Raw genomic sequence first — 27,325 nt, 5'->3', positions numbered from 1 at the left:
GAACAACAGTAGTCCTATCACACTTCCCTGATGATACCCTTGTCTCTAACGAACACTCGCCGTTGAGGACAACATAATGGATTCAAGACCACCTACAATAAATTAGACCTTAGGGCAGATATTGATAGTTGACAGTATGGCAGCAATCGTGGGGGAAACAAACCAGCGTGCTTGTGTTTGCGTAACGTGTGTGTACATTGTATACGTGACGTTCAAGAGAAGTGAAAGCATTTATTACTGCCTATTATTTACGCTACATGATGTGAATGTCGTCACAAGTGCTACGCTAGTATTTATTTTATAGATTCTCTAGTAAGTTCGGTATAATTTAAAGTGTAAACTGCTCTTGCGATGGTTTGTAGCTGTTGTGTACCAGGTTGTAAATCAGATTATGGCAAAACGTATGATACCTCAACATTTAGGTTTCCCAAAGAAACAGCATTGAGGAACAAATGGATTAAACTAATTCAAGAGAGATAATTTTGAAGTGAACGATAAAACTGTGGTATGCATTAAGCATTTTGAGCCTAAGTTTGTGGTTAGGGAAGACATTTTTCCTGTGGAAAATAGTGAACCAATACGTGTGCCACGAAAAATACGAAAACTAACAAATGATGCGATTCCTACTATCTTTCCTAATCAACCTTCTTATCATACAGTACCAGTTCGTAAGGAAAGGAAGAATGCTGAAGATTGTGTTAAACAGCTACTGGAACGTGATGAATGTAGTTTCAGTAATTTGTGCAAAAGTGATAATATACCTGACTTTCTGCATTTTAAAAGCGAAGTGCAGAAAAGGAATGTTTGTCCATTTACACTTAAAGGATGGCTACATATCTTTCATTAAATTAAAGGATGATTCAGTCAGTGATGTGCCGTTAGTTTCAGTGTGCTTCAAGATATCAAGTTCCTTGGAAGTAAGTGTTTCACAAAAAACCTTGAAATGGATATTACAGTCTGGGGAGGAAGAGAACTTGAAATGTGACTAGTGGACAAAATTTGACAATCTGGTGAGTCACCTAAATGGTTTCACAGATAACTCTATTGGCACCATTGGCAAGATTATAATTTTAGTCAGTGTTCTCAAACAAGCACTGAAAGCTGGTAGTGATTTTGATGAAGAAATAGCCCCTAAAATAGAATTTGTTTTGGAGCAATTACAGTTTGCAATAACAAAGCAATGTAGATATTCTCCTGAGCTTTTGATATGGGCAGCAACCATTTGCTTTCAATTTCCTGGTGGCTACCATCACTTGAGAAAAAGAAATGTGCAAACATTACCGCATCCTGTCTATTTAAGGCAGTTTCTATGCAAAATGGGTCCAAATAAACCTTGTATTGGTCCATCACCGGTAGCTTTTTTTGAGGGAAAAAAATATATTTATTCAGGAAAGTGACAAGGTAATTTCAGTGATGCTAGGTGAAGTTTATATTAACCCAAAATTCTCTTACGGAAAGATACTTGGTGTTGTTGAGAATACTTCAGATACAACAACAGCAGGTACTACGCTGGTTTTCATGGCATCATCTTTACATTCTTATTATAAAGAAGTAATAGCTCTCTTTCCTGTAAAAAATGTTAATTCTGATACACTACTGAAAATGACAATTGATGTATTAAAGTTAATGCATGAGCTTGGATATGTTATATGCCTGGTAACAGATAACCATAGCACTAACAGGAAAATGTATCGGCTTATGTGTGGTGGCACTTTCCAGCCGTGTATTACAAATCCAGTCACTCCATCCAAATTTGCCTTTCTTCTGTTTGACAGTGTGCACTTGCTTAAGTGTATCAGAAATAACTGGTTGAATGGAAAAAATGAATCCTTCATAATGCCAAATATTGAGGATACACTTGCCTTCATCAGTACCGTTCTACACAGTGATGAAGGGAATGCTGCATGTGAATATACTGTCGGTGAAGTCAAGTTTCAGATTTGAGGAACCTGTTTCATTCTGAGAAAAGTAAACAGTTGAAACTTGCCCAAAGCTAGTGAGAAAGGCAGAATATCCAACTTCTTTTGAGAGAGAGAATGTTACCCTTGCTCTCAGTGTTTTTGATTCTAAAAATGTGGCAGCACTAGAAAATTTGAAAAGTCAGGGATTGAGATTTCTGATGGCACTATTCAGTTTTTAAAATTAATCGTTAAATGGTGGACAGTTTCTAATGTATAGTCTGACAACCCTACCACAACAAAGGTCAAAATTTAATGATTGTGGTGTTGCTCACGCTGCTAAATACTGCATCTTCGGGCAACAACAGTCATATTATGTGGCAGGTGTCATTAGAGCACAGTTAATAAAGTCATTTCATGTAATAATCAAAAAACTAGGCACTCATCTTTTTGTGTTTCCCACGCTGGTCTCGTCGTAAAATCATGGCTCAATCGTTGAAAATCTAGGTGGTTATGATTCCAAGCTCGGATGCAAAGAGGCCTAGGTTTTATCCTGCTATATTCAAAAGTTTTGTAGATGCGCTTCACAAACCATTCTCGAAGATTACACTTTTGCTGGACAATGGTGATGTAAAAAAATAATCAGCACTCCGAAATTGTTACTTCCTTTTAATTGCTTTTATTGCAATATCACGTAACACAAAAAACTTCACAATGCAAAACATACTTGAAAACATCTTCATCACAGTCACTGTTAAAGTTCACATTTTATAAGCTGACTACGTTATGCGTCTTTCCAACATGACGTCCAACACTTGACCTTGTCAAGGTCCGACTCTCCAACAAATTAACAACTAACTAATAATCGCTTATGCACCCAAAAATCAAGTTACAAGTATGTCAAAGATCATAGTGACAAAGAAAGAATACACATAAGAATAATATCATTGCAATATAAACATATCGATGTAACACAAATGAAAGCGAATCTGAATGTTGTCGCAGAAATATGTCAACTACTTTGCAGAAACACAGTAGGAATATTACTGGTGTCGAGAGGTTCAAGTGAGGTACCATAATGGTTATGTAATTCAAGTACCATTACAACAGCATCCCATGAAAAGCAAATAGACATAAGATGATAATTCTAGCCCAATCACTGGACCTACTGACTAGAAACTTCGGTTTCTTGAAAATTTGAAAACATATATTGACATCGGGCATGCATTGCCTACTCATGGAAAACAAACCAATGAAACATATACTGCTTTCTCTCACACACTTGCAACAACAGTTCAGTTATGCAGATACATTTTTAACACCTACAACTGGTCTTATATTCTCACAGCAAAATTACACATTCTTGCTTTAGAAGCAAGATTTGGAGCTTGTAGAAGGCTAAGTGGCTGCATATATAATGTTTCAGTCGAGCAAATCTTGAAATCTGAAACTCAAAGTAATAAGTCTTCTAAAGCTCAGATCTACTAAACATGGTGAATTTACATTAAATGATTTTGCAGCAAAAGTAAATTACAGCATAAAACGCCAAACATGTGAAAATTTAGATGAATTAGAATCTGCTCTAGAGGAACTAGCAAACATTCCCATGATGGATGAAGATTTGAAAGTCTTGGTTTGTATTGCTAGATACACCAGCAAAACAGTGTTTGAAAAGCTGCGAAAAGGTGGAAAATGTTGAGGTTGTGAAGAAATGTTGCAGATAGAGGATGAAATTTTGTTGCAGTGTGAAACCAAAGAAGTCCTTTCCTATTTCAACCAGCTGAATTGTGGGGGATTGAATGTCCTTCTTCTATAATGATTTCCTTATATATATATAAACTTTTAAAGTTCTGATTAGCAGCACATGTGAATCAGAATTTCTCAAACTTGAAAATCAAAGAGATGCAGTACTTGCCTTACAAACAGAATTGTGTGAAAATGCCATTAGTAACCTCAGTGATGTGTGCAAACGTGGCATTCCTTTAAAGACAGTAACCAAGAAAAGTATTAAAGTGCTTTCGAATATTTTTATTAATAATTACACAAAACTCCTGAATGAAAAGTGTGTTTCAAAGGAAATTGCTCGAACCCTAGTAAAACAAAGAAGAGGAACTCATGAAGACATTGCAGCAAAAATAACAAAATGCAGAGTGGCCAAGCTGAGCAGCAAATAAATCCAACACGTGCTCAGAATCAAACCACTTCTAGCGTATTACATAATGACAGTGACTAGAATTAACTGCATATTGTTTAATACAATTTTGAGCTTTAGTTACACACTTCACTTATTATTGCTAGGTAGCTTCATTTTGTAAATTATTATTAGTGTCAAAATATGCCATTTACATGTGTTGTGTAGTAGTTGTTTGGATTTGATTTGGAGTTGCATCCCTAAATTTTACTTCGTCATAGTACTTAATAGGCAATTTGTGACTTCACCGAGCGAGGTGGCGCAGTGGTTAGCACACTGGACTCGCATTCGGGAGGACGACGGTTCAATTCCGTCTCTGGCCATCCTGATTTAGGTTTTCCGCGATTTCCCTAAATCGCTTCAGGCAAATGCCGGGATGGTTCCTTTGAAAGGGCACGGCCGATTTCCTTCGCTATCCTTCCCTCACCCACGCTTGCGCTCCGTCTCTAATGATCTCGTTGTCGACGGGACGTTAAACACTAATCTCCTCCTCCTCCAATTTGTGACTTTTGTAACAACTTTTTATTTAAGTTTGAATATAGAAAAATATATAATAATACGACATTTCTTAGGCAATTTAGAATCTACTTTCCATTTATGAAGTTTGTAAATAATTCATATTAGGGTACCACTGAAATACTTGGCCTAAGACTGCCGCCATCTTGGTTTCTGTGTTGTGGTCTGATGTATTGTAGTTGGTCTTGCTGGCTTCTATTATTTAAGAACTCTTTGAGCCACTTGGCATATCCGTGAACTTATTCCATATGTGCATACCTTCGTCTATAGCCTTCAATGGGGCACAGTGTCAAATGCTTTCTGGAAGGTTCTCTACAGTAAGTAGTGTTGAGCCATCAGTGTGCACACTAAACTAAATGCTCCCACTATTTAGTGAATAGTAAATTATTTAAATTTTGCCAGACCTTCCATGCAATACGTTCCAAATTAATGTAGGTTTCAAGCTATGCTTATACATGACCAGCCCTAACCATGGTATGATCAGTATGCAAAGAATATCGAATGGCTCAAATCAACATTTGTTGTATTGGCTTAAGAAATGCTGCCCCATTCCCACCCCCTTTTTTCCACCCATACCTATCCCAGCTGTGTCTAATGATGTCAGAGTGGTGTATATTACGGATATTTTTTCCTCCTCTTCAGGAGAATAGGATGCAAAAATTACTGAATTAAGTTGTGTGGATTCTAATTTCAGGTACATCCATTCTCTTCAGCTGGTTCATATGGACATCAAACCTGGAAATATATTTATATCCAGAGAAAAGAGGCTAAAATTATTGAAAGCTGATCAGACAGATGATGGTTTTGAGGAAGAAGATACTGAGGAAATAACATACAAAATTGGTGAGTCGGATAGCTTCTATTTACAATCAATTTTTTTCAAGTGTGAATATATTTTTGTTTAGTTTTTTATTCAGTTGAACAATGTTGTCAGTTACAGTCTCATAAAACATTTGATAACATACGATCAGTCAATTGAAATAAAACAAAACTGATTAATAGAACTTAAAGCTGTGAATTGTTGCAGTGAAAATGAAACATACAAAACCAAACTGTTATTGTGGTGGATAGTATAAGAATTTTTCGCTTATCAGTTTTTAATAAAGAGCCATGAAATGGAAAAGTGTCTGATATGGCCTTTTAGTCGTCCCAACATTTGTTTAGAGTTGTTTGGAAAAATCAATGAAAACAAAAATATGAAACGTCAGCCTTAAGAATGTGTGTGTGTGTGTGTGTGTGTGTGTGTGTGTGTGTGTGTGTGTGTGTGTGTGTGTCCTTCTCCAAGTATTTTAGTCACTTGCAATTACACAAACACAATCAAGAACAAATAATTTAACAATGAAAATTGTCAAATTTGACAGTTTTCCTTCTCATCCCATCCGGTAAGTCTCGCCTGACCTGGGGTTATGAGCGACTGTTCTGAACTCTACCCCTTTTTCTAAACCTCTCCTGTCCTTTTCCTTCACACATCTTCCATTTCCTTCAACCGTTCTTCCAGGAGTAGGAGACATTGGTTCCAAAAGCTTGCAGGTAAAACCTTTTTTTTTTTATTTGTGTATTCCCCTGCCACTGCTTGGTGAGTAGATTTTTTATCTATCCAATTACAAATAATATAATTAGACAGATACAAAGCATACTCACCAAGCGGTGGCAGGAGAAAACACATATGAGTTAGAGAGATTTGCAAGCTTTCAGAGATAGTGGCCTCCCCTCTTCTGGCACGAGGATTGAAGGCAAAGAAAGAGGGATGAAGGAAAAGCACTGGGGAAATTTAGGAAACAGGGAGAGTTATGGAAAAGTAGCCAAGAACTCCAGGTCAAGGGGGAATGTACCTGGTGGGATGAGAAGAAATCCAAGGAAACTCCATAATGGCTGATCAGGTTTTCTGACATCAGTGTTTAGGCAGATTCCATAATGATAGTGTCCCCCATAAACCATGATACTGATCTTATTCTGTTTCATTCCATGATTACACTTGAGGCATGATTCAGCGACAGCTGTTCTCCTAGGATGCTTCGTCGTGTGTTGCTGTTTCATGCTCCTTGCGCCTCTGTTTTTTAATTGTCTACCATGTATAAGACTGCTGCATTGAGTGGAATGTGGTAAACATTTGGCTGTAAGAGATCTGGAATGACCTTTAATGCTACAAAGAAGACTTTGTGCCTTTGTTAATGGGTTTGAAGTGGATTAGATGCTATTAGCTTCACAAGTCTACCAAACGTTCCAGACATGGGGCCAACAAAAGACAGAGAAGCAATTAACTCCAGGTAAAGTGTCATCAATGTAGGAAAAGATGGATTACTATGTACCATAAAGAAGACGCATTAAGTTGCAGACAGGCACAATTGAGACATTTACATAAAGCTTTCGGCCACAGCCCTCATTAGCAAAAGGGAAACAGAGAAACACACACCATTCAAACACACAAGCAAACACATCACACATACGTGACAGCCAACTTGACACACCATTCATACACACAAGCAAACACATCACACATACGTGACAGCCAACTTGGCAGCTCGGGCCGGCATTCTGGCCCAAGCTACCTGAATTGGTGGTCACGTGTGCATGAGGAGTACTTGCTTGTGTGTATGAATGGTATGTGTTTTTCTTTTGTTGATGAAGGATGTGGCCAAAAGCTTTGTGTAGGTGTCTTCTAATTGTGAATTGTGCTCGTCTGCAACTTAACATGTCATCTTTATGGTAAGTAGCAATCTATATTTTCCTACATTACAGATGAGCAATTATCAGCTTCCTTTAATTTGTCTTGCTCCTCCGGAGTTCCAGAGTTGGTGCAGATTTTGACTAAAACACATTCTCAGTTTGTCTGTAAGAATACAGATTCCTTTAGAACACTATTCGTAGATGTTGTAATTATTCTGCAGTGAGCTATTCTTGTTAAGACAGTGTTAGAGTTCTAGGAGCCAGTCTTAAGCATGGAATGTCTTTGTGGCAGATGCCGGTGGTTCTGTGTGCAAGGATAGAGACCCATGTGTGTGGGTTTTTCTACATACCTTGTGTATCAGAATATCAGCAATGTAATGGAAGGTTAGATTGCTACTTACTATAAATATGACAGTTCGTTGCAGACAGACACAACTAAAAGATTCTTGCACATAAGCTCTAGGCCAAAGCCTGTCAGATGAGGAAACACGCACACATTCATTCACACAAGTAAGCACAGCTCTTATACACATGATCACCACCTTCAGCAGCTCAAATCCGAATATAAGATGACCCCATCCCTCCTTCAGTTTCTTTGAGAAAAATTTATTTTCAACATATTCTCACTAATCAAAATTATGAACTATTTTATTGATGATGTAAAGAATTGCCAACATTGTACTTATTCTAAACTTGTTCTGTTTATTGTTTGTCTACATTTTGATAATGCAAGGAGAAATAAACAAAAATAAAAGATTTACATAAATTTTTATCTTAATTTCAACAAATCAGTGAGAGGCAAAGAAAGAGCTAATGTATTTCTATATATGAGTAGCAGTGAAATGTATAATTTTGCTTGTCAAATATTTGGCTATTTTTTCCAAACACATTGCAGTTTCCAAGGTTTGGTTTGTGATGGGATCTGAGAACACAACTGTTGTTTCTGAATACGTAATGGATTTTGTATCTATATTCACGTGGGAGTGTGACAGTATTCTTTTGTCTCTTGCCTTCGAACATCTCCTCTGCCCGCAGCTGTCTCACCGGCTGCGTAGAACCAACAGGTGGCGCAACCCCTTTCCATTGGCATTGTACCTCACAGAATGCATTGAAAATGTTGCTGCATGAAACACAAAAATGTCACTGGCTTATATTAGACAATCATCTCTTGCAGAAATGTATACTCATGTTGAGAGTATTTGTAAAATTTTAACATCTATTCAATTCAGACTACAAATTTATTCAGGCAGACTGTAGTTTAAATGTGACAGATACTCATAAAATGCCGAGATAGGTGGTACACGTTGCTATGGTTGCTGGCAGGATGAAATTTGCTGCCTTCTCCACCACCACCACCACCACCACCACCACCTTCCAATCTCCTCTCCTCTCACATTCGCCAAGTTCTCAGCCAAGCTGGTGTAATCATTCCTCCTCCAAACCTCCCAAAATTATTTTAAATAAATCTTTATTTGATGTCAGTCCCCAAAGCTTCATCTGCAAATGTAAGACAACTGTATCACACAACGTAAAAATGTAAACCTCAGCAGCGATACTTTAATTTGTGAATATAAGATGAATTTGGGGGAAAAAAACCTTATCATATTATCAGGTCAGTATTTTACATTTTGACCCAGGGATCAGTCATTTCCTCTCTTAACTATCAAGGAAAGGTAACAGGTCCTCAAAAGTTCCATCATGAATTTTGTGTTACAATGGATAAACCTGAAGTATTACAGCTACTTTTAAAGTTCTTTGTTCGTTTCTCACCCACATATTGATAGCAACTGTTGGTTTTAACTTAGTGGATTCTGGTGTGTTCACATCAAAGTGTTCAATTTGCAGGTTATTATGAAAGGCCATAGTGGACTACTCGTCAGCTTGTGAATAGTATTTTCTATCAAACAGTAAAAAGTTGAATTGAGGATGTGTCTAGAGGTCAGTGAAACTTCATTGCAATTAGTTTCCAGAAACAAAAAAGTGGGACTCTTGTAAAGATCACGTTGAAATGGACGATATCATCTTCATCCCAAATCTGCAGTTCACTACTCCACATATATGCTGAGGGTGTTTGCCAAACTATGGAACTTAGATGGTATGCCTTCATTACTTACTTTTTGGAAATCCATCTAGTTACCATAGCACACTGATATATTTAAAACCCATAATGACATAATGTTGCAAACCTGATGTACTGAGAAGAGCAATCTTCTCAATTTTATTCATAGAATAAGCTTATTTATGTAGGCAGCACCATTCAAAATGATATAAAATCTTGTATCCACATGTGGCATTAGGACCATAGTGTTATCCTTGGCTAAAATGCTTTTTTATTCCAGTCACTGATCACAATATGAATTCTTTAGACGACGATCGGTTTCAGTCTGTAATGACTGAAACAGTCATTACAGACTGAAACCAGTCATCGCCTAAAGAATTCATTTTGTGATCAGTGACTGGAATGACTGAAACAGTCATTACAGACTGAAACCAGTCATCGCCTAAAGAATTCATATTGTGATCAGTGACTGGAATAAAAAAGCATTTTACAGTATTGGATCACTGTTTGTATACGCGATTATGTCACAGTTGGTGATCCTTGCTGGCTGTCTGAATTACTTTTTTCCCCCTTGCTGATTTTAAGTGCTGATTACTATTTCTTGGAAATCTTGTCTCTAAGCATTGGCACATTAGTAATTGCTCTGTAGGTTTCGTGGCCAACTTATGATGCCTCTGTCAGTAGAGAAAGCTACGTCCTCTATGGAGTTGATGCAGTCTGCTGTTTGTAGCCGTTTTTGGGTGGGTCCAAAATATAATTCAAGCCAGGATCTTTCAAGTATTATTTCCTTTTACTGGCTACATGGATGTGGTGCCTGAGTATCTGAACTGTAGACTGGTCAACATTACCAGTCCTTTATCGTAAACTTATGCTTCAGTGACAAAACCCTGGTTTGGTAGCCCAGTGGGTGTCAGACAAAAAACTCAAAGGTTGAGGGTTCAATTCCCAGTCTAGTTCTGAATCTGTGGTTTCAGCAGACATAGGACAGCTAATGTTGTCACGTTGCTGCTAGTATTTCAAATGGTGACATTGGACTGGCTACCATCAGAACTGACCATTGATAATTTGAGTCTGCCTGTGTTTTCAGGCGGATGATCATGTCTGACTGGCACAATATTTTGTAAACATACCTCACTGACATAATCAGGTGCTCCTGATGTACTGAGCTTTTGCAGTAGCTGCTCCTCCCTTCATACCTGTCCCCTACCCACATAACTTGTCCAGCTGGTGGTGCTCCATTATAAAATCTGTGCCTTTGTCTGTGATGGCTCACTGCTGAAATATCAAATTCTAATGTCAGTTTCACCACTGGAGGATGTGCCAAGGAAGTGCTACTTTCATATTCGTGTCATAGACTCCATTCACTGCATTTGGATTTCATTGCTCCTTAAATGATTTGAGTACAAGAACCCAGGTTTTGCTGAGTTGGTTATCAGCATCCCTATTTTTCATTTTTCTCATAAACTTGATTTCAGTCTCCTCCTTAATGATAATGTTCGAGAACCTGGGAATCTACATCATAAATATTTCATTAGGTTTGACTTCAACACATGTTGCAGGGATTACATAAGGACTATGTAATTTTCTGTAGTGTTATTCCATAAAAGATGTAATATCTGAAACCAATGAAAGCAATAATTATTTAGGTGTTACTACAGTACCTGGTCAACGAAAAATAGTGATGAAAAACAAAATGAAACAATGCAAAATCCGGAATGGAATGTAACAATATTATGAAAAGTAACTGTGTGTGTGTGTGTGTGTGTGTGTGTGTGTGTGTGTGTTGGCTGAAAGCTCACTCTCTGACAGTCTCTTTGGTGTGCCTTTCTGCAACTCAGTATCTCTGCTACATGGTGGGTAGCACCTATCCTTTTCACAATATAGAAATAAAAAATGAAAGTACCCAACCATTCATTTTGGATCCAAATATATCAACAAAGAAAAGTAGACAAGGAATTGGAAGTGAACTGACCGGTTATTGTTGGTGGTTTGACAATGGTGAACGGCTAGGGCATGGTGTTGAGTGCTCTAATCGAAGGAAACCAGTTCCAACATGCGAAGTGTCAACTATCGAGTAATTTTAATTAGATTATAGTGTGCTGTGCATGTGGCATACTTGTCAGTGCACCATATTTTACTTAATTGCATTTATATTGTGTCAAGAGGGCAGCAAGTTTTTTTTTTTTTTTTAATATGTCCACAGTCTTAAATAACAGTGAGACAAAAGTGGAAAATGTTTTAAGGATTTGTGTGTTGTCTAGACTCGAGCCCAAATTATTACTCAGGCTACTCTGTGTTAGTGACTGATCCTTTTTAGTCAGTCCTCAAACCTTCCACGGTTATCTAAATCGTAGTTCAACAAATGTGGCTAGATGTATGTTTCATTTTTATTATATATATTTACACCACTGCTCATTAAAATTGCAACACTATGAAGGCGGTATGTGACAAACATCAAATTGGCTTGAAGTGTACTTCATACTTGGATTTGGAAATGATTAGCACTTCATTGTGATCACACAAAGGTATGAGTAACACCACCTGCTTCTAAGGAAAGATTATGCAGTGGTTTTCTCATTCAAAAAATAGTTTGAAGTTGAATTGTTTGTGAGAATATTGTTAGGACTTCTATAAGAAAGAGAAATGTCTACCAGAATGTGACTGAATTGAAAAGCAGCCGGATCATAGCATATTGAGTCAATGGGATTCCACGTATTTCTCCTCGCATTGGTCAGTATCAGAAGATTGGTACACAAACATAAACGTGTTGTGCAGACTGAGTTAGGAATGGGTTTTGTTTGCAGCAGGGCAAATACCCACACCAACAGTGCGTCGAGTCTGGAGCACTGTGGACTATCAGCAAGAGGGACAGTGGTCACAGCCTCTCTTAATGTGGCAGCTGGGAGACTCTTCAAACACTGGTGCACCCGACAATAACACTAGACACAGAAATGGCACCATCTTGTCTTTTCAGACGAGTAACCAAATCTGCATGAAGCGCCACAATGGATGTATCAGTGTGTGGAAGCTCCAAGGAGAAGGAACATTGACAGATTGCATTAGTCATTGTATGGTGCCTAGCACCTTGTGTGATGATGGTATGTTGAATGCCATTGCATACTCAGCAAGATCCTCTCTGGTTTGCAGGTCTGGTAATTTGAATAATAGCCATTGCTTGTCTGATATGTTAAGGCCAGTCGCTGTGCCATTTGGTAGCGCTGTCCGTAACATTATGTTTCAACATAGTAACTCAAGACTGCATGTTGCTATGATGTGGTGACCTACTTTGGTGCAGAGGGCATTAAGACTTGCACTAGCTGGATGTCTCGCTCATTGTAAACATCTAGTTGTGGGTTGCTGAGAGACTGGCATGGCACCATCTGCCAGCCACTAAGATGACCCAGGCAGATAACTTAAAGTAGCATGAAGGTGTAAGCAGTATAATCTATCACCCAAGTTCAGTTGGGCTTTGTTCATTGTCTACCAAGCAGAGCTGGTGTGAGATGTGCTGGCTGGGGCATGGGATTCCTTGTAGAAGAGGGAAAATCCATTTCTCCAATTTTCCAACTATAAAAGGCTTTTATACGACTATGCTACATCTACTTTTTCATTGAAAGCTTTACTGTCCTCATGAAAAATAAGAATTCAGCTTTCGTTTCATGTGATATTTTAGTTTTGTAATGTTTCTCAATTAATTTAGAAGAAAATATGGAAATTAAAAATTGTTTCTTTGTATATGAGGTGGTATAGCATCTTTGCTTCCTAGTAAACTATTTACATTTTCATAATTTGTAATGGATTTTGCAGATTGATACTGTTTGTCAAGTAGTATAGCATGTAGCTTACCATTTGCTGTGTTTTAGAGCGTACTGTATTATGAATGAAATATAGTTAAAAGTTAAAAGAGATTTTTGGGAGACACATCTTCTGTCACAAGTAAACATGAGTTACTGAATGGCATCAATGCTGTGACTGCAAGCTGACAGAATCTGTGCAGTTTGAGCATAGCTCCAGACACTGCAGGATACAACAAAGAGTTAATGGTCTCTTCCATCCACGACCTTCATGCTGATCTTGGTGATGCTGCTTATTTGGTTGATTTCCTTTGGGTCCTTGGCCATGTAGGTGTCCCAGATAATGAACTTGCTGATAATCTGGTGAGATGGCAACCACCTGTCCATCCACTCTCCAGGGGCAGATTTGTGGCTTTACATGAAATCCCTGTGAGCTCATTTGTAGGCAGACTCTGGAGGCTACTCCCCAGTCCAATAACATTTGTGCTGTCAAGGAAACTTTCACCATGTGGTGTTCTTCCCTCTGCCTCTCCCAATGGAAATCTACCATCCTCTGCTGCCTTCGTATTGGCAGTACTAGGTTGACCCATGGTTTCTTACTCTGCTGGACTGATCCAGCCTTTTGGCCCTTCCCACTAAATATGCCCTCCCACCGTCCTCGTCTCTGGTATTAGCTGACAACCTTTGCATGGTTACATCTGTCTGTGGATTTATTTGTGAAAGTGGTTTGTACTCTGATAAAAGTCCTTAATTTTCCTATGGCATTTGAGTCCCTCTGTTGGTGTAGGTGTTGGTTATGGAGGCCTTGACTTTGCCTCCACTCTGCCCAGCTTCTCCCTGCCTTCTCCCGACATTTTGTGTGATTTGTTGTGCTGTTTCATTTCCACTTGTGCCTTCTTCCCCATGTGATGTCCCCTTTGTATCATGATAATGGTATAGTGTGTCGGAACGGGTCAGTGTTGTTGCTGGTGCCACAGAACACATAGCGTTGCTGGGGTGCCCCTGCTCTTCCAGTGCCCACGCTCCCTCCTCTTGTTCTGTTCTCTTCCTACTGTCCTGATTTCCCTTTTCACTCATTTGCTTGCACATTATCCCTTCCCCTTGACTGAACTGTGCTGTTTGTGTTGTTCTTCCCTTGATTTCTGTGTGCAACCACAACGGAGGGGTATCTGTTGAGAGGCCAGACAAACGTGTGGTTCCTGAAGAGGGGCAGCAGCCTTTTAAGTAGTTGCAGGGGCAACAGTCTGGATGATTGACTGATCTGTCCTCGTAACACTAACCAAAACAGCCTTGCTGTGCTGGTACTGCGAACGGCTGAAAGCAAGGGGAAACTACAGCCGTAATTTTTCCCGAGGGCATGCAGCTTTACTGTATGGTTAAATGATTATGGCGTCCTCTTGGGTAAAATATTCCGGAGGTAAAAAAGTCCCCCATTCAGATCTCCGGGCGGGGACTACTCAAGAGGACGTCGTTATCAGGAGAAAGAAAACTGGCATTCTACGGATCGGAGCGTGGAATGTCAGATCCCTTAATCGGGCAGGTAAGTTAGAAAATTTAAAAAGGGAAATAGATAGGTTAAAGCTAGATATAGTGGGAATTAGTGAAGTTTGATGGCAGGAGGAACAAGACTTTTGGTCAGGTGAATACAGGGTTATAAATACAAAATCAAATAGGGGTAATGCAGAAGTAGGTTTAATAATGAATAAAAAAATAGGAGTGCGGGTAAGCTACTACAAACAGCATAGTGAACGCATTATTGTGGCCAAGATAGACACGAAGCCCAAGCCTACTACAGTAGTACAAGTTTATATGACAACTAGCTCTGCAGATGATGAAGAAATTGATGAAATGTATGATGAGATAAAAGACATTATATTATTCAGGTAGTGAAGGGAGACGAAAATTTAATAGTCACGGGTGACTGGAATTCGAGAGTAGCAAAAGGGAGCGAGGGAAACATAGTGGGTGAATATGGATTGGGGGAGAGAAATGAAAGAGGAAGCCGTCTGGTACAATTTTGCACAGAGCATAACTTAATCATAGCTAACACTTGGTTCAAGAATCATAAAAGAAGGTTGTATACATGAAAGAATCCTGGAGATATTAGGAGGAGTCAGATAGATTATATAATGGTAAGGCAGAGATTTAGGAACCAGGTTTTAAGTTGTAAGACATTTCCAGGGGCAGATGTGGACTCTGACCACACTCTATTGGTTATGAACTGTAGATTAAAACTGAAGAAGCTGCAAAACGGTGGGAATTTAAGGAGATGGGACCTGGATAAACTGACTAAGCCAGAGGTTGTACAGTGTTACAGGGAGAGCATAAGGGAACAATTGACAAGAATGGGGGAAAGAAATACAGTAGAAGAAGAATGGGTAGCTCTGAGGGATGAAGTAGTGAAGGCAGCAGAGGATCAAGTAGGTAAAAAGACGGGGGCTAGTAGAAATCCTTGGGTAACAGAAGAAATATTGAATTTAATACTAACAAAGAGATAGAGGGGCTGGCCAGTACTTAGCTCAGTACAGCCGATAGATACACAAAAAACAGAACCGAAAATTTACGTTCCTATCTTTCGGAACAAATGTTCCTTCATCAGGGAGGAGAGAGGGGAAAGAAATGGAAGAAGGGAAAGTGGATTCAGTTACTCACAACCCAGGTTATGAAGCAACAGGGAAAGGAAAACCGGGAGGGTAGCAAGGATGGAGGCATGGTTGTAAGAGGGAAGCCAAAGGTATTCTACTGTAAGTACTTGCCAGCTTCAAACCAAAGAGGATGCATACAGAAGTAAAGAGGTATATAGTATAAAGATAAACACAACTATGTAGGATGAAAAGATGCGTGAATGGCTAAATAGGAAAGGGAAAGAGGAGAAGACTGAAGAGTAAATGGGAGTGAGGTGGTTTAACGTAGGTTCAGTCCAGGGGGATGGCGGGATGAAAGGATGTGTTGGAGTGCAAGTTCCCATCTCCGCAGTTCAGAGGGACTGGTGTTGGGTGGGAGAACCCAAATGGCACATACGGCGTAGCAGGTTCCTAGGTCCCTAGAATTATGATGGAGGGCATGCTCCGCTACTGGGTATTGGACATCTCCTAGGGGGACAGTTCGTCTGTGTCCATTCATGCGCTCAGCCAGTTTAGTTGTTGTCATACCGATGTAAAAGGCTGTGCAGTGCAGGCATGTCAGCTGATAAATGACGTGTGTAGTTTCACACGTGGCCCTGCCTTGAATTGTGTATGTTTTACCAGTAGTGGGGCTGGAGTAGGTGGTTGTGGGGGGGATGCATGTGGCAGGTTTTGCAGCGGGGTCGGTTACAGGGGTAGGAACCTCTGGGTAGAGAAGGTAGTCTGGGAATATTGTAGGGTTTAACGAGGGTGTTACGGAGGTTAGTGGGACGACGAAAGGCAACTCAGGGTAGTGTGGGGAGAATTTTGTCAAGGGATGATCTCATTTCAGGGGTTGACAAGGGGAATGCTTCTGTGTGGTCTGGGGGTAGGAACATTGTTGTTGGACGGGGAGGAATGTATTGCTCGGGAGATCTGTTTGTGGACAAGGTCTGCAGGATAGTTGCGGGAGAGGAAAGCACTGGTCAGGTTATTGGTGTAATTGTTGAGGGATTCGTCACTGGAGCAGATAAGTTTGCCACGAATACCTAGGCTGTAGGGAAGGGAGCGTTTGTTGTGGAATGGATGGCAGCTATCAAAGTGAAGGTACTATTGTTTGTTTGTGGGTTTGATATGGATAGAGGTGTGGATGTGAGCTTCAAGAAGATGAAGGTCAACATCCAGGAATGTGGCTTGGGTTTTGGAGAAGGATCAGGTGAAATTCAGATTCGAAAAGGAGTTGAGGTTATGGAGGAAATTTAGGAGTGTTTCTTCACCTTGAGTCCAGACCACAAAGATGTCATCTATAAACCTATACCAGGCCAGGGGAAGCAGCTGTTGGGTCTTCAGGAAAGCCTCCTCCATGTGGCCCATGAAGAGGTTGGCATAGGACGGAGCCATCCTGGTTCCCATGGCCGTTCCCCTGATTTGTTTGTAGGTCTGACCTTCAAAAGTGAAGTAATTATGGGTGAGGATGAAGTTGGTAAATGTGATAAGGAACGAGGTTTTTGGAAGATCTTCGGGTGAGCGTTGGGAGAGGTAGTGTTCAAGGGCAGGGAGACCATGAGTATGTGGGATGTTTGTGTAAAGGGATGTAGCATCTACGGTGACGAGAGGTTTCAGGTGGGAGAGGAGTGGGAATGGATTTGAGGCGTTCTAGGAAGTGGTTTGTGTCTTTGATGTAGGATGGGAGTCTGCGGGTGATATGTTGGAGGTATTGGTCTACCAGAGCTGAGATACGTTCTGTTGGGGCTTTGAAGCCTGCCACAATGGGACGGCCAGGATGGTTCTCTTTGTGGATTTTGGGTAATAGGTAGAAGGTAGGGGTACGTGGCTCAGGTGGAGTGAGTAAGTCTATGGAAGCCGTTGTGAGGCCTTGTGAGGGACCCTGGATATTTAGGATTTTCTGCAGCTCAGTCTGGATGGAGGGAATGGGATCCTGGGTAACAGCTTTGTAGGTTGAGGTGTCTGAGAGTTGACGCAGTCCTTCTGCCACATACTCCACACGGTCAAGTACCACAGTTGTGGAGCCTTTATCCGCCGGGAGGATGACAATAGAGCGGTCTGTTTTCAGCACCTTAATGGCACGGGATTCAGCTGGGGTGATGTTGGGGGTTGTCGGGATGTTTTTCAAGGAGGACTGGGAGGCAACACTGGATGTGAGGAATTCCTGAAATGTCTGCAAGGGATGGTTTTGGGGGAGGGGAGGAGGATCCCTTTGAGAAAGCAGTCGGAACTGTTCTAGACAGGGTTCAACACTGGGTCTAGTATTTGGGGGCTGTGTTTGGGTAGTGGAGTGATATTTCCAGTTGAGGTTTTGGGTGAATGAGAGGAGATCTTTAACCAGGGCAGTGTGGTTGAATTTAGGCGTGGGGCAAAAGGTTAAGTCTTTTGATAGAACAGATGTCTCTGGAGGAGAGAGGGATCTGGATGAGAGGTTTAGAACTGAATTGGGACTGGTGATATGTGGCATTTGACTGTGATTATAGTTGAGATTTGGTCTGTGTGGGGTATGTGCTGGGATGGGGAGATTGAGTAGGGTGGCTATGCTAGGTTTGTTGGCTATGAGGGGGGTTATGTGCTGGGATGGGGAGATTGAGTAGGGTGGCTAGGCTAGGTTTGTTGGCTATGAGGGGTGGTTTGTTGAAGGTTCTGTTGTGGTTGGTGTTTGTGAGGGATAGGGAGAGGGACCCCACTTCTTAGGTGTTGCACTAGCACTGTGGATAGTTTTTTCAGGTGGTGTGTGGCATGGAACTCAAGTTTGCAGCTGGCTTCTAGGATGATGTTCCTGAGTGTGTTCTCCAAGCAAGGGTTTGAGAGGTGGAGGATTTTGAAGAGAGAGAGGAGCTGTTGGGAGTGGTGATTACAAGAAGTAGTGTAGAGATTCAGGAGAAGTTGGGTAAGGGCTAAGGATTGAAGGTTCTGGAAGTCTAGGAGAGACAGGTGGAAGGAGGAATTGCATCCAGAGATGGGAACTTCTAAGGTAAGTCCTTTAGGGGTACTTGCACTCCAACACATCCTTCCATCCCGCCATCCCCCTGGACTGAACCTACGTTAAACAACCTCACTCCCATTTACTCTTAAGTCTTCTCCTCTTTCCCTTTCCTCTTTAGCTATTCACGCATCTTTTCATCCTACATAGTTGTGTTTATCTTTATACTATATACCTCTTTACTTCTGTATGCATCCTCTTTGGGTTGAAGCTGGCACAGTACTTACAGTAGAATATCTTTGGCTTCCCTCTGACAACCATGCCTCCCCTCTCTCCTCCCTGATAAAGGAACATTTGTTCCGAATGCTAGGAACGTAAATTTTCGGTTCTGTTTTTTGTGCATCTATCGGCTGTACTGAGCTGAGGTAAGTACTGGTCAGCCCCTCTATGCCTTTGTTAGTATTTGTTTCACATCTTTATATGAGATTTTCCATTAATCATTATGAAATATTGAATTTAATTGATGAAAGGAGAAAATATAAAATCGCAGTAAATGAAGCAGGCAAAAAGGAATACAAACGTCTCAAAAATGAGATCGACAGGAAGTGCAAAATGGCTAAGCAGGGATGGCTAGAGGACAGATGTGAGGATGTAGAGGCTTATCTCACTAGGGGCAAGATAGATACTGCCTACAGGAAAATTAAGAGACCTTTGGAGAAAACAGAGCCACTTGTGTGAATATCAAGAGCTAAGATGGAAACCCAGTTCTTAGCAAAGAAGGGAAAGCAGAAAGGTGGAAGGAGTATATTGAGGGTCTATACAGGGGCAATGTACTTGAGGACAAGATTATGGAAATGGAAGAGGATGTAGATGAAGATGAAATGGGAGATACAATATTGCGTGAAGAGTTTGACAGAGCACTGAAAGACCTGAGTCGAAACTAGGCCCTGGGAGTAGACAACATTCCATTGGAACTACTGACGGCCTTGGGAGAATCAGTCCTGACAAATCTCTACCATCTGGTGAGCAAAATGTACGAGACAGGAGAAATACCCTCAGACTTCAAGAAGAATATAATAATTCCAATCCCAAAGAAAGCAGGTGTTGACACGTGAAAATTACCGAACTGTCAGTTTAATAATTCACTGCTGCAACATACTAACGAGAATTCTTTACAGACGAATGGAAAAACTGGTGGAAGCCGACCTTGGGAAAGATCAGTTTGGATTTCGTAGAAATATTGGAACACGTGAGGCAATACTGACCCTACGATTTATCTTAGAAGCTAGATTAAGTAAAGGCAAACCTATGTTTCTAGCATTTGTAGATTTAGAGAAAGCTTTTGAGAATGTTGACTGGAATACTCTCTTTCAAATTCTGAAGGTGGCAGGGGTAAAATACAGGGAGCGAAAGGCTATTTACAATTTGTAGACACCAGATGGCAGTTATAAAGAGTCGAGGGACATGAAAGGGAAGCAGTGGTTGGGAAGGGAGTGAGACAGGGTTGTAGCCTCTCCCCGATGTTATTCAATGTGTATGTTGAGCAAGCAGTGAAGGAAACAAAAGAAAAATTCGGAGTAGGTATTAAAATCCATGGAGAAGAAATAAAAACTTTGAGGTTTGCCGATGACATTGTAATTCTGTCAGAGACAGCAAAGGACTTGGAAGAGCAGTTGAACGGAATGGACAGGATCTTGAAAGGAGGATATAAGATGAACATCAACAAAAGGAAAACGAGGATAATGGAATGTAGTCAAATTAAGTCGGGTGATGTTGAGGGTATTAGATTAGGAAATGAGACACTTAAAGTAGTAAAGGAGTTTTGCTATTTGGGGAGCAAAATAACTGATGATGGTTGAAGGAGAGAGGATATAAAATGTAGACTGGCAATGGCAAGGAAAGTGTTTCTGAAGAAGAGAAATTTGTTAACATCAAGTATAGATTTAAGTGTCAGGAAGTCGTTTCTGAAAGTATCTGTATGGAGTGTAGCCATGTATGGAAGTGAAACATGGACGATAAACAGTTTGGACAAGAAGAGAATAGAAGCTTTCGAAATGTGGTGCTACAGAAGAATGCTGAAGATTAGATGGGTAGATCACATAACTAATGAGGAGGTATTGAATAGGATTGGGGAGGGAAGGAGTTTGTGGCACAACTTAACTAGAAGAAGGGATCGGTTGGTAGGACATGGTCTGAGGCATCAAGGGATCACAAATGTAGCATTGGAGGGTAGCGTGGAGGGTAAAAATCGTAGAGGGCGACCAAGAGATGAATACACTTAACAGATTCAGAAGGATGTAGATTGCAGTAAGTACTGGGAGATGAAGAAGCTTGCACAGGATAGAGTAGCATGGAGGGCTGCATCAAACCAGTCTCAGTACTGAAGACCACAACAACAACAACAACAACAACAGGTCAAGGAACTGATGACTTTGCTGTTTGGTTCCAAACCAACCAAGCAGCCATCATAGCTACCTACCGACCTATCTAAAACTTATTGATTCAAAGTACCTCATTAAAGTTACTTTCATGAAGCATTAGTGCAAACTGGTTGAAATGCACTCATAATGGTGTGAGGAAAGCCTCTCCACCTGATGGCACTACCATATGTGCTGATCTAATATGCAACATATGCATGCTCTCGCATTCAGAAAAATTCTAGATTTTGCTAATCCAGTCACACTTAACATAAGACATATGTAGTCCCTATCTTCTACTTCTCAGATTTAAAGTACAGAAGACCTATCATAGAAGGCATTTGTTATACAATTCCTTAGTGCAATTTGTTACAGGCAGTGCTGATGTACAATGACGACTGCCCTTACAATAAATGTGTCATATTTTAAAACTTTCAGAAGTATAAGGATTAGCAAATGTTATAAACAATTGTGATCCAGACTAAAGTTTGATTATAGTGTGAATAACTTTTAATATTTCATACGTTTTCCTAGTTCTCGCTGCCATACAATCCTAATACTTCAATAACACTTTCGTAGTTTCTAAGTCACTAGCCCTTTCTTAGAAAAAGTTCATCTTAAGCCAAACTTAGTCATCATGTGATACACAATGTCACAAATAAATAAATAAATAAAAATGCTCTACCATAAATACAGCTCATCGGGCTCTGTTGTGCAGTGTGCAGTGCTTTAGTGCACCCTGCACAACAAAATTGAGGATCTCTTGTCAAAACCCATAATTGTCTCCTGTTGTCATGCATAAATATGAAATTTGGTTCAGTGCCTACAACCTTCATCTGTAATGGTGCGAAAGCATGGTGCTGTGTGACGCCACCCTCGGGCTTGACTATACTTCCAACAGCAAGGTGTCAACACATGCTAGAGCTCAGAAGTTCATGTGAAGTGTAAAGTGGGACTAATGACGTCACATTGGCACCACATTTCTCCATACAGTATAACCCCACTTTTATATACCCAGAATTAACGTTTTCCTGTCATTTACGACTTTTTTTGTCGCTCCCGTCAAATTTTCTTACAAGTTTGCTCTACTCAGTGAATTTGAACCATTAAATGCACGCCCATGTCACTCACCTTGCATTGCTCAACATCCTCGGTGGTAAAGCAACGAACTGCAAAGAGAACTTGAGGAAACGCTGATTCTAAAGGCAGTACCTAAGGTGCCACTGTCCATCACATGGCTTTGACTATGAGACTGTCTCTGGTAATGCCGACATTCTCAATTGAAAGCAATTGACCGTCATGCTTCCAGTGCAATGCTGACATCCAAATTTTATCCATTTTAACACCTTCGTCTTTCCTGTTAAAATTATTGTGGTGTTTATCAATCTTATAGCCTCTCTATACATGCGTGCATAATAACAGTGAGGTTTTAGATGTGACACTCGTCTCGCTGAATTTCATTTCATGATTACCTTCCAGGTAAAACGTGTTCTGCTACGGGTGATGTGACCCAGGCGGCAATTCCTCTTATGTTAAACAAGACATGTGTTCACACTTCTCTTTGTGGTACTGCTATACACCTTTCCACAACTATAAGGAATTTTATATACCCCCGATGTAGCCAAAGGGTGTCGTGCATCTTTTACAGATCTTAAATATTATTTTATTTTCCTGGTTGGTTTGAAAATAGTTTCCATTCCATACTTGCTTGACACTATCCCAATGCGATCTGTGACCTTACTAATAACCAGAAGAAAACCCTTGCCTTTGGGCGACTGTTGTTCGTCGTTGCTCCTGATTCTCAGCCTCGAGCGAAGAGCTCGATCTATATCCTTGCTAGAATAGCCATTCTTGACAAAAGCTGACCGTAGATGTTCAATCTCATCTTTAAAATAAACAGGTTCACAAATTTTGTGTGCCCTGTCTACCAAAGTTTTTATTACACCCCTTTTTTGTCTAAGGTGATGGTTTGAATCTTTATGCAGATAACAATCAGTATGCGTGGCCTTTCTATACACCTTATGGCCCAACAATCCATCCCGTCGTTTAATCACAGACACATCCAGGAAATTCAGTTGCCTATTACTCTGTCTCCATAGTAAATTGGATTTTTGGATTAATGCTGTTTAGATGATTCAGGAAGGCATCCAACTCCTCTGCTCCGTGTGGCCACACTACGAATGTGTCATCAATATAGCGATACCATCTGGCTGGTCTCTTACCGGCACTCTGCAACACCCGTTGTTCAAAAGTCTCCGTAAACAAGTTAGCCTCAGCAGGACTAAGAGGACTGCCCATAGCCATAAAAGTTACTATTGTATTGAAAGTAAGTTGTGGGGAGGCAGTGTCGGAATAGTTACACAATAGCGGTAGGAAAAACTATCCGCTATGCATTAAATAGCATTATTATGCGCGCATGTATAGAGAGGCTATTGAGATTGATAAGCACCATCATAATTTTAACAGGAAAGATGGTGTTAAACTAGATAAAATTTGGATGTCAGCATTGCACCAGAAGCGTTACGGTCGATTATTTTCAGTTGAGAGTGTTGGGATTTCCAGAGACAGTTTCATAGCAGACATCACATGTTGGACAGTGGCGCTTTCTATGCTGCTTATAGAATCAGCGTTTACTCGAGTTGTCTTTGCAGTTCGTTGCTTTACCTCGGAGGATGTCTCCTGCAGTCAGAGAGGAAATGTCAGGGTTGAGTTTTATACATCGTTCATGGCTTATCGGGCCGGAAGTTTTAAGTGAAGAAAGATTTTGATGCTAGTGCTTAAAAATTTTTCTCGTGTGGGGGAGAAATACAGAAATCCTTACATTTTTTGTCAACTTAAGTCTTTACTTACACTTCAGATTTGAAAATTTCTCATGGAAAAATGCTAAAACTTGTCTCTAAATCAAGGAATTTCACTTGAGGAAACTTGTGGCAGCCCTGGTGAAGGAAAAGGACTGGAGAGTCGAGCGAAAGCAGTTCAGTTCAGAAAAATCACCCAGAACCCAGGGTCAAGGGAGACCTACCTGATAGGATGAGAAGGAAAGAAGTCATTTTTTCTCATCCCGTCCAGTAAGTCTCCCTTGACCTGGGGTTCTACGTGACTTTTCTGAACCGTACCCCCTTAAGTTAAATCCTTTTGTGTATCTTGTTCCCCTGCCACCACTTGGTGAGTAGAGTTTTTATCTATCCATTATATTAAACTAACTGTCCAACTTCATAAGATTGGATTCATTCACTGCTTACAATTTTTTCTTATGAATCCAATTGTATCCAGTTGCTTTGTTAGCTCACACTTCATAACTGTTATACTACGTTACATGCCTCTGCTATATCTAAGGAAGTACTCTGTGCTAAGCTGTGTGTATATACTTCCGTTTACTGGCTGTCAGTTGCATAATGTAATAACCTCTCTTGTTCGAGGTTTGAGCCTACCATTACCTATATCTGGGTACTCAGTAATCATAGATACCTGCAACTATTTGACTCTGGTTATGTACTTGTTGTATGCTATGAGCTGTGTCAATGTGTATTGTCTAGTTGGATCTATATTCCTGTCTATAGTTTTGTTATGTAATATGATATAAATTGTTTCTAGTAAGTAGATAGTTTGTACAATCTTCGAACAAATCGTGTACACATTGTTTGCCTTAGTGCAGTGGCACCACCTGACAACCCGACTTGAAACGACTTACTGTGGACTCTGAAGTGCATCAGCACACGCTTCCCGAGTTGTCATTAATGGATCACGTATATTAATGTGCCTGTTTTTGTTCCTATACTGCTTACTAGTGTTACAGATATTTTATTTAGCGAGTTATATATATTTGACAACCCAGTGTGGGCTGTATTATTGTAGTTGGGACCTGTCCTCCTTATGTCAGTGAGACTCGTGTATAACTGTTGTACAGTCACGCAGATTACTACATTATCATTATTGTGTCTGTAGATTGTAGGTCTGAGAATTTGAGGATGACAGGTAGTTGCTATTGAAACTGATCATAAAGTAAACTATTTCACACCAAGCGATGTCTGTCTCTTAACATTATAAATTACAACATTAGTTCGCCCCAACAACATCTGTAAATAACGCAATTTATTAATTCATTAGCATCGAACTTCTAAGAAACTATGAAACACCAAATATCAGGAACTATTTCATAGTATTTTTATTATCTTTTTATATTCATACAAAATAAAAGTTCTCTTACTGCTTTAATGTACCGTATTTACTCGAATCTAAGCCGCACATGAAAAATGAGACTCGAAATCGAGGAAAAAAAAAAAATCCCGAATCTAAGCCGAACCTTAAATTTGAGACTCGAAATTCAAGGGGAGAGAAAAGTTTTAGGCCGCACCTCCAAATCAAAACATTATTGGTCCATTGTAATATGAGACACAGTTTAGGTCGAATGAATGACGATACAGCTATAGTAGTTTGGTTCGAGTCGTAAGCTTAGCAGTTGAGCTTTACCAGGTAGCCATTGCTATGTGTCAGTCGCTCCGTCTGTATTTATACGGGTACCCTTCCTTTTTCACGTGCTTCATCTGGTTTGGATTGATTGCTTTTTTTCTTTGATCTGATAAGTGTCGTTCTTTGTTATAGGTGTTTACGTCACTCTAAGCTGAAAATGCATTCTGATGATGAGTGTTTACGGCTTTTCGCCGCTCGCGGCATGGCTTGCTTTTGTGCACGCTACCGCGCTTACAATTTAAAAAAGAGAGAGAGAGAGAGAGAGAGAGGAATCGTCTCATTAGCGAAACAATGGCAAGGGACTGCTATTTGTTGTTACTTACACTGCTGCTTTCTTTGATAATGATCAACAAGAACCAAATAATAGACTGCGTATGATAGATGATGTTCTGAACGAGAGTTTGGCGAAAATTTTTCTCTGTTTGAAAATCTTTGCAGGCGCCTCTTTAGTACATTACATTCTGCACAGAAATTAGTCATCTTAAATTTAAAAATCTAGTCAATTGCCGTGCTTCATTTCTGACTGTATCGCTATTCGGCATAAGGATAATACGAATATAAACCTGACATGATATGTATATTGTTTCGTGTTTACTGTTGTCTTACTCTAGTTTCGTAGTTTATTAGGCAGACAGGATTTAAATGAGATAGCTGCAACCACGAAAGAATACATGCAAAAATCTTTATATTCGTATTATTCTTATGGTGAAGAGAATACTGCATGTGATTCACAATTCATAAAAGTTCCTATTAACAACCGCGTCTTCTCACAGGTAGGAAAAAATTCAGAACGTAGAGTTGGCCATATCGACAAACATCCCAAACAGTCTTGCCAGTCGGATTTTCGTAGTACATCAGAATGCTGCTACATTCGAAGATGAACAATACGGAATTTGTATTTACTTCATTAGATAATGTATGAAAATACAGTGGTCGAAACTCGGGGTGGAGAAAAAAGCTCGTCTTCCACCTTTTTTTTTTTTTTTTTTTTTTTTTTTAATTAATTGACTGACAAAGAGGTTTTGGCACCAGTATTTATCTTTGGGCCTGCAAAGCACGCCTGTGTAGCGCTACATATATTCGACGGCAGAAGTTAGTTGTGGCGGCACCTACCAACATTTTTCAGAACTTCCGCTTACTTTGCATTCGATTCTAAGCCGCAGGCGGTTTTTGGATTACAAAAACCGGAAAAAAGTGTGGCTTGGATTCAAGTAAATATGGTACTCTTCTTGTAAATATAAATGTTCTGCAGACAATCCTCAATAGAGAACAGAGTTAATTAATTGTAATTATTGGAAAAACATCGAAGTATTAGGTCAAACAATGGAAAAGTCGGGATGGAATGTAACAATACTGTGAAAAAGAAAGTTGTTACTCGCCATATAGTGGAGATGCTGAGTCACAGATAGGCACGACAAAAAGACTGTCACCAATAAAGCTTTTGGCCAGTAAGACCTTCGTCAAAATTAGGCGACAAACACACACATACACAGCACGCAACATGACTGCAGCCTCAGGCAACTGAGGCCACACTGCTGTGTGACCTCAGTTGCCTTGCCTGAGACTGCAGAGGTGTGTGTGTGTGTGTGTGTGTGTGTGTGTGTGTGTAATTTTGACCAAGGCCTTAACAGCTGAAAGCTATATTTGTGACAGTCTTTTTGTTGTGCCTATCTAAAGTAGTATGTCAGTGAGACTATTGTTTGATGATGATATACTTAAAACTCAGCATTATCTGAGAATATATTTTCAGTCATCACATTTGTTATTTTCATTTATGT

At 40.1% G+C, this 27,325-nt stretch overlaps 1 protein-coding gene across 1 annotated transcript in view; it reads left to right on the top strand.

Moving 5' to 3' along the window:
• The window catches only part of LOC126419069 (wee1-like protein kinase), a 90,529-nt gene that overhangs the window by 41,311 nt on the left and 21,893 nt on the right, over positions 1 to 27,325 (top strand). Inside the window, exon 5 of the mRNA XM_050086150.1 lies at positions 5,300 to 5,448. Within this exon, the coding sequence (XP_049942107.1) occupies positions 5,300 to 5,448 (149 nt within the window). The remainder of the gene's footprint in view (positions 1 to 5,299; positions 5,449 to 27,325) is intronic.

This window comes from Schistocerca serialis, chromosome 9, assembly GCF_023864345.2.
Source record: "Schistocerca serialis cubense isolate TAMUIC-IGC-003099 chromosome 9, iqSchSeri2.2, whole genome shotgun sequence".
In the NCBI taxonomy this organism is placed as follows: Eukaryota; Metazoa; Arthropoda; class Insecta; order Orthoptera; family Acrididae; genus Schistocerca; species Schistocerca serialis.
This window is presented reverse-complemented; position numbering and strand designations above follow the sequence as displayed.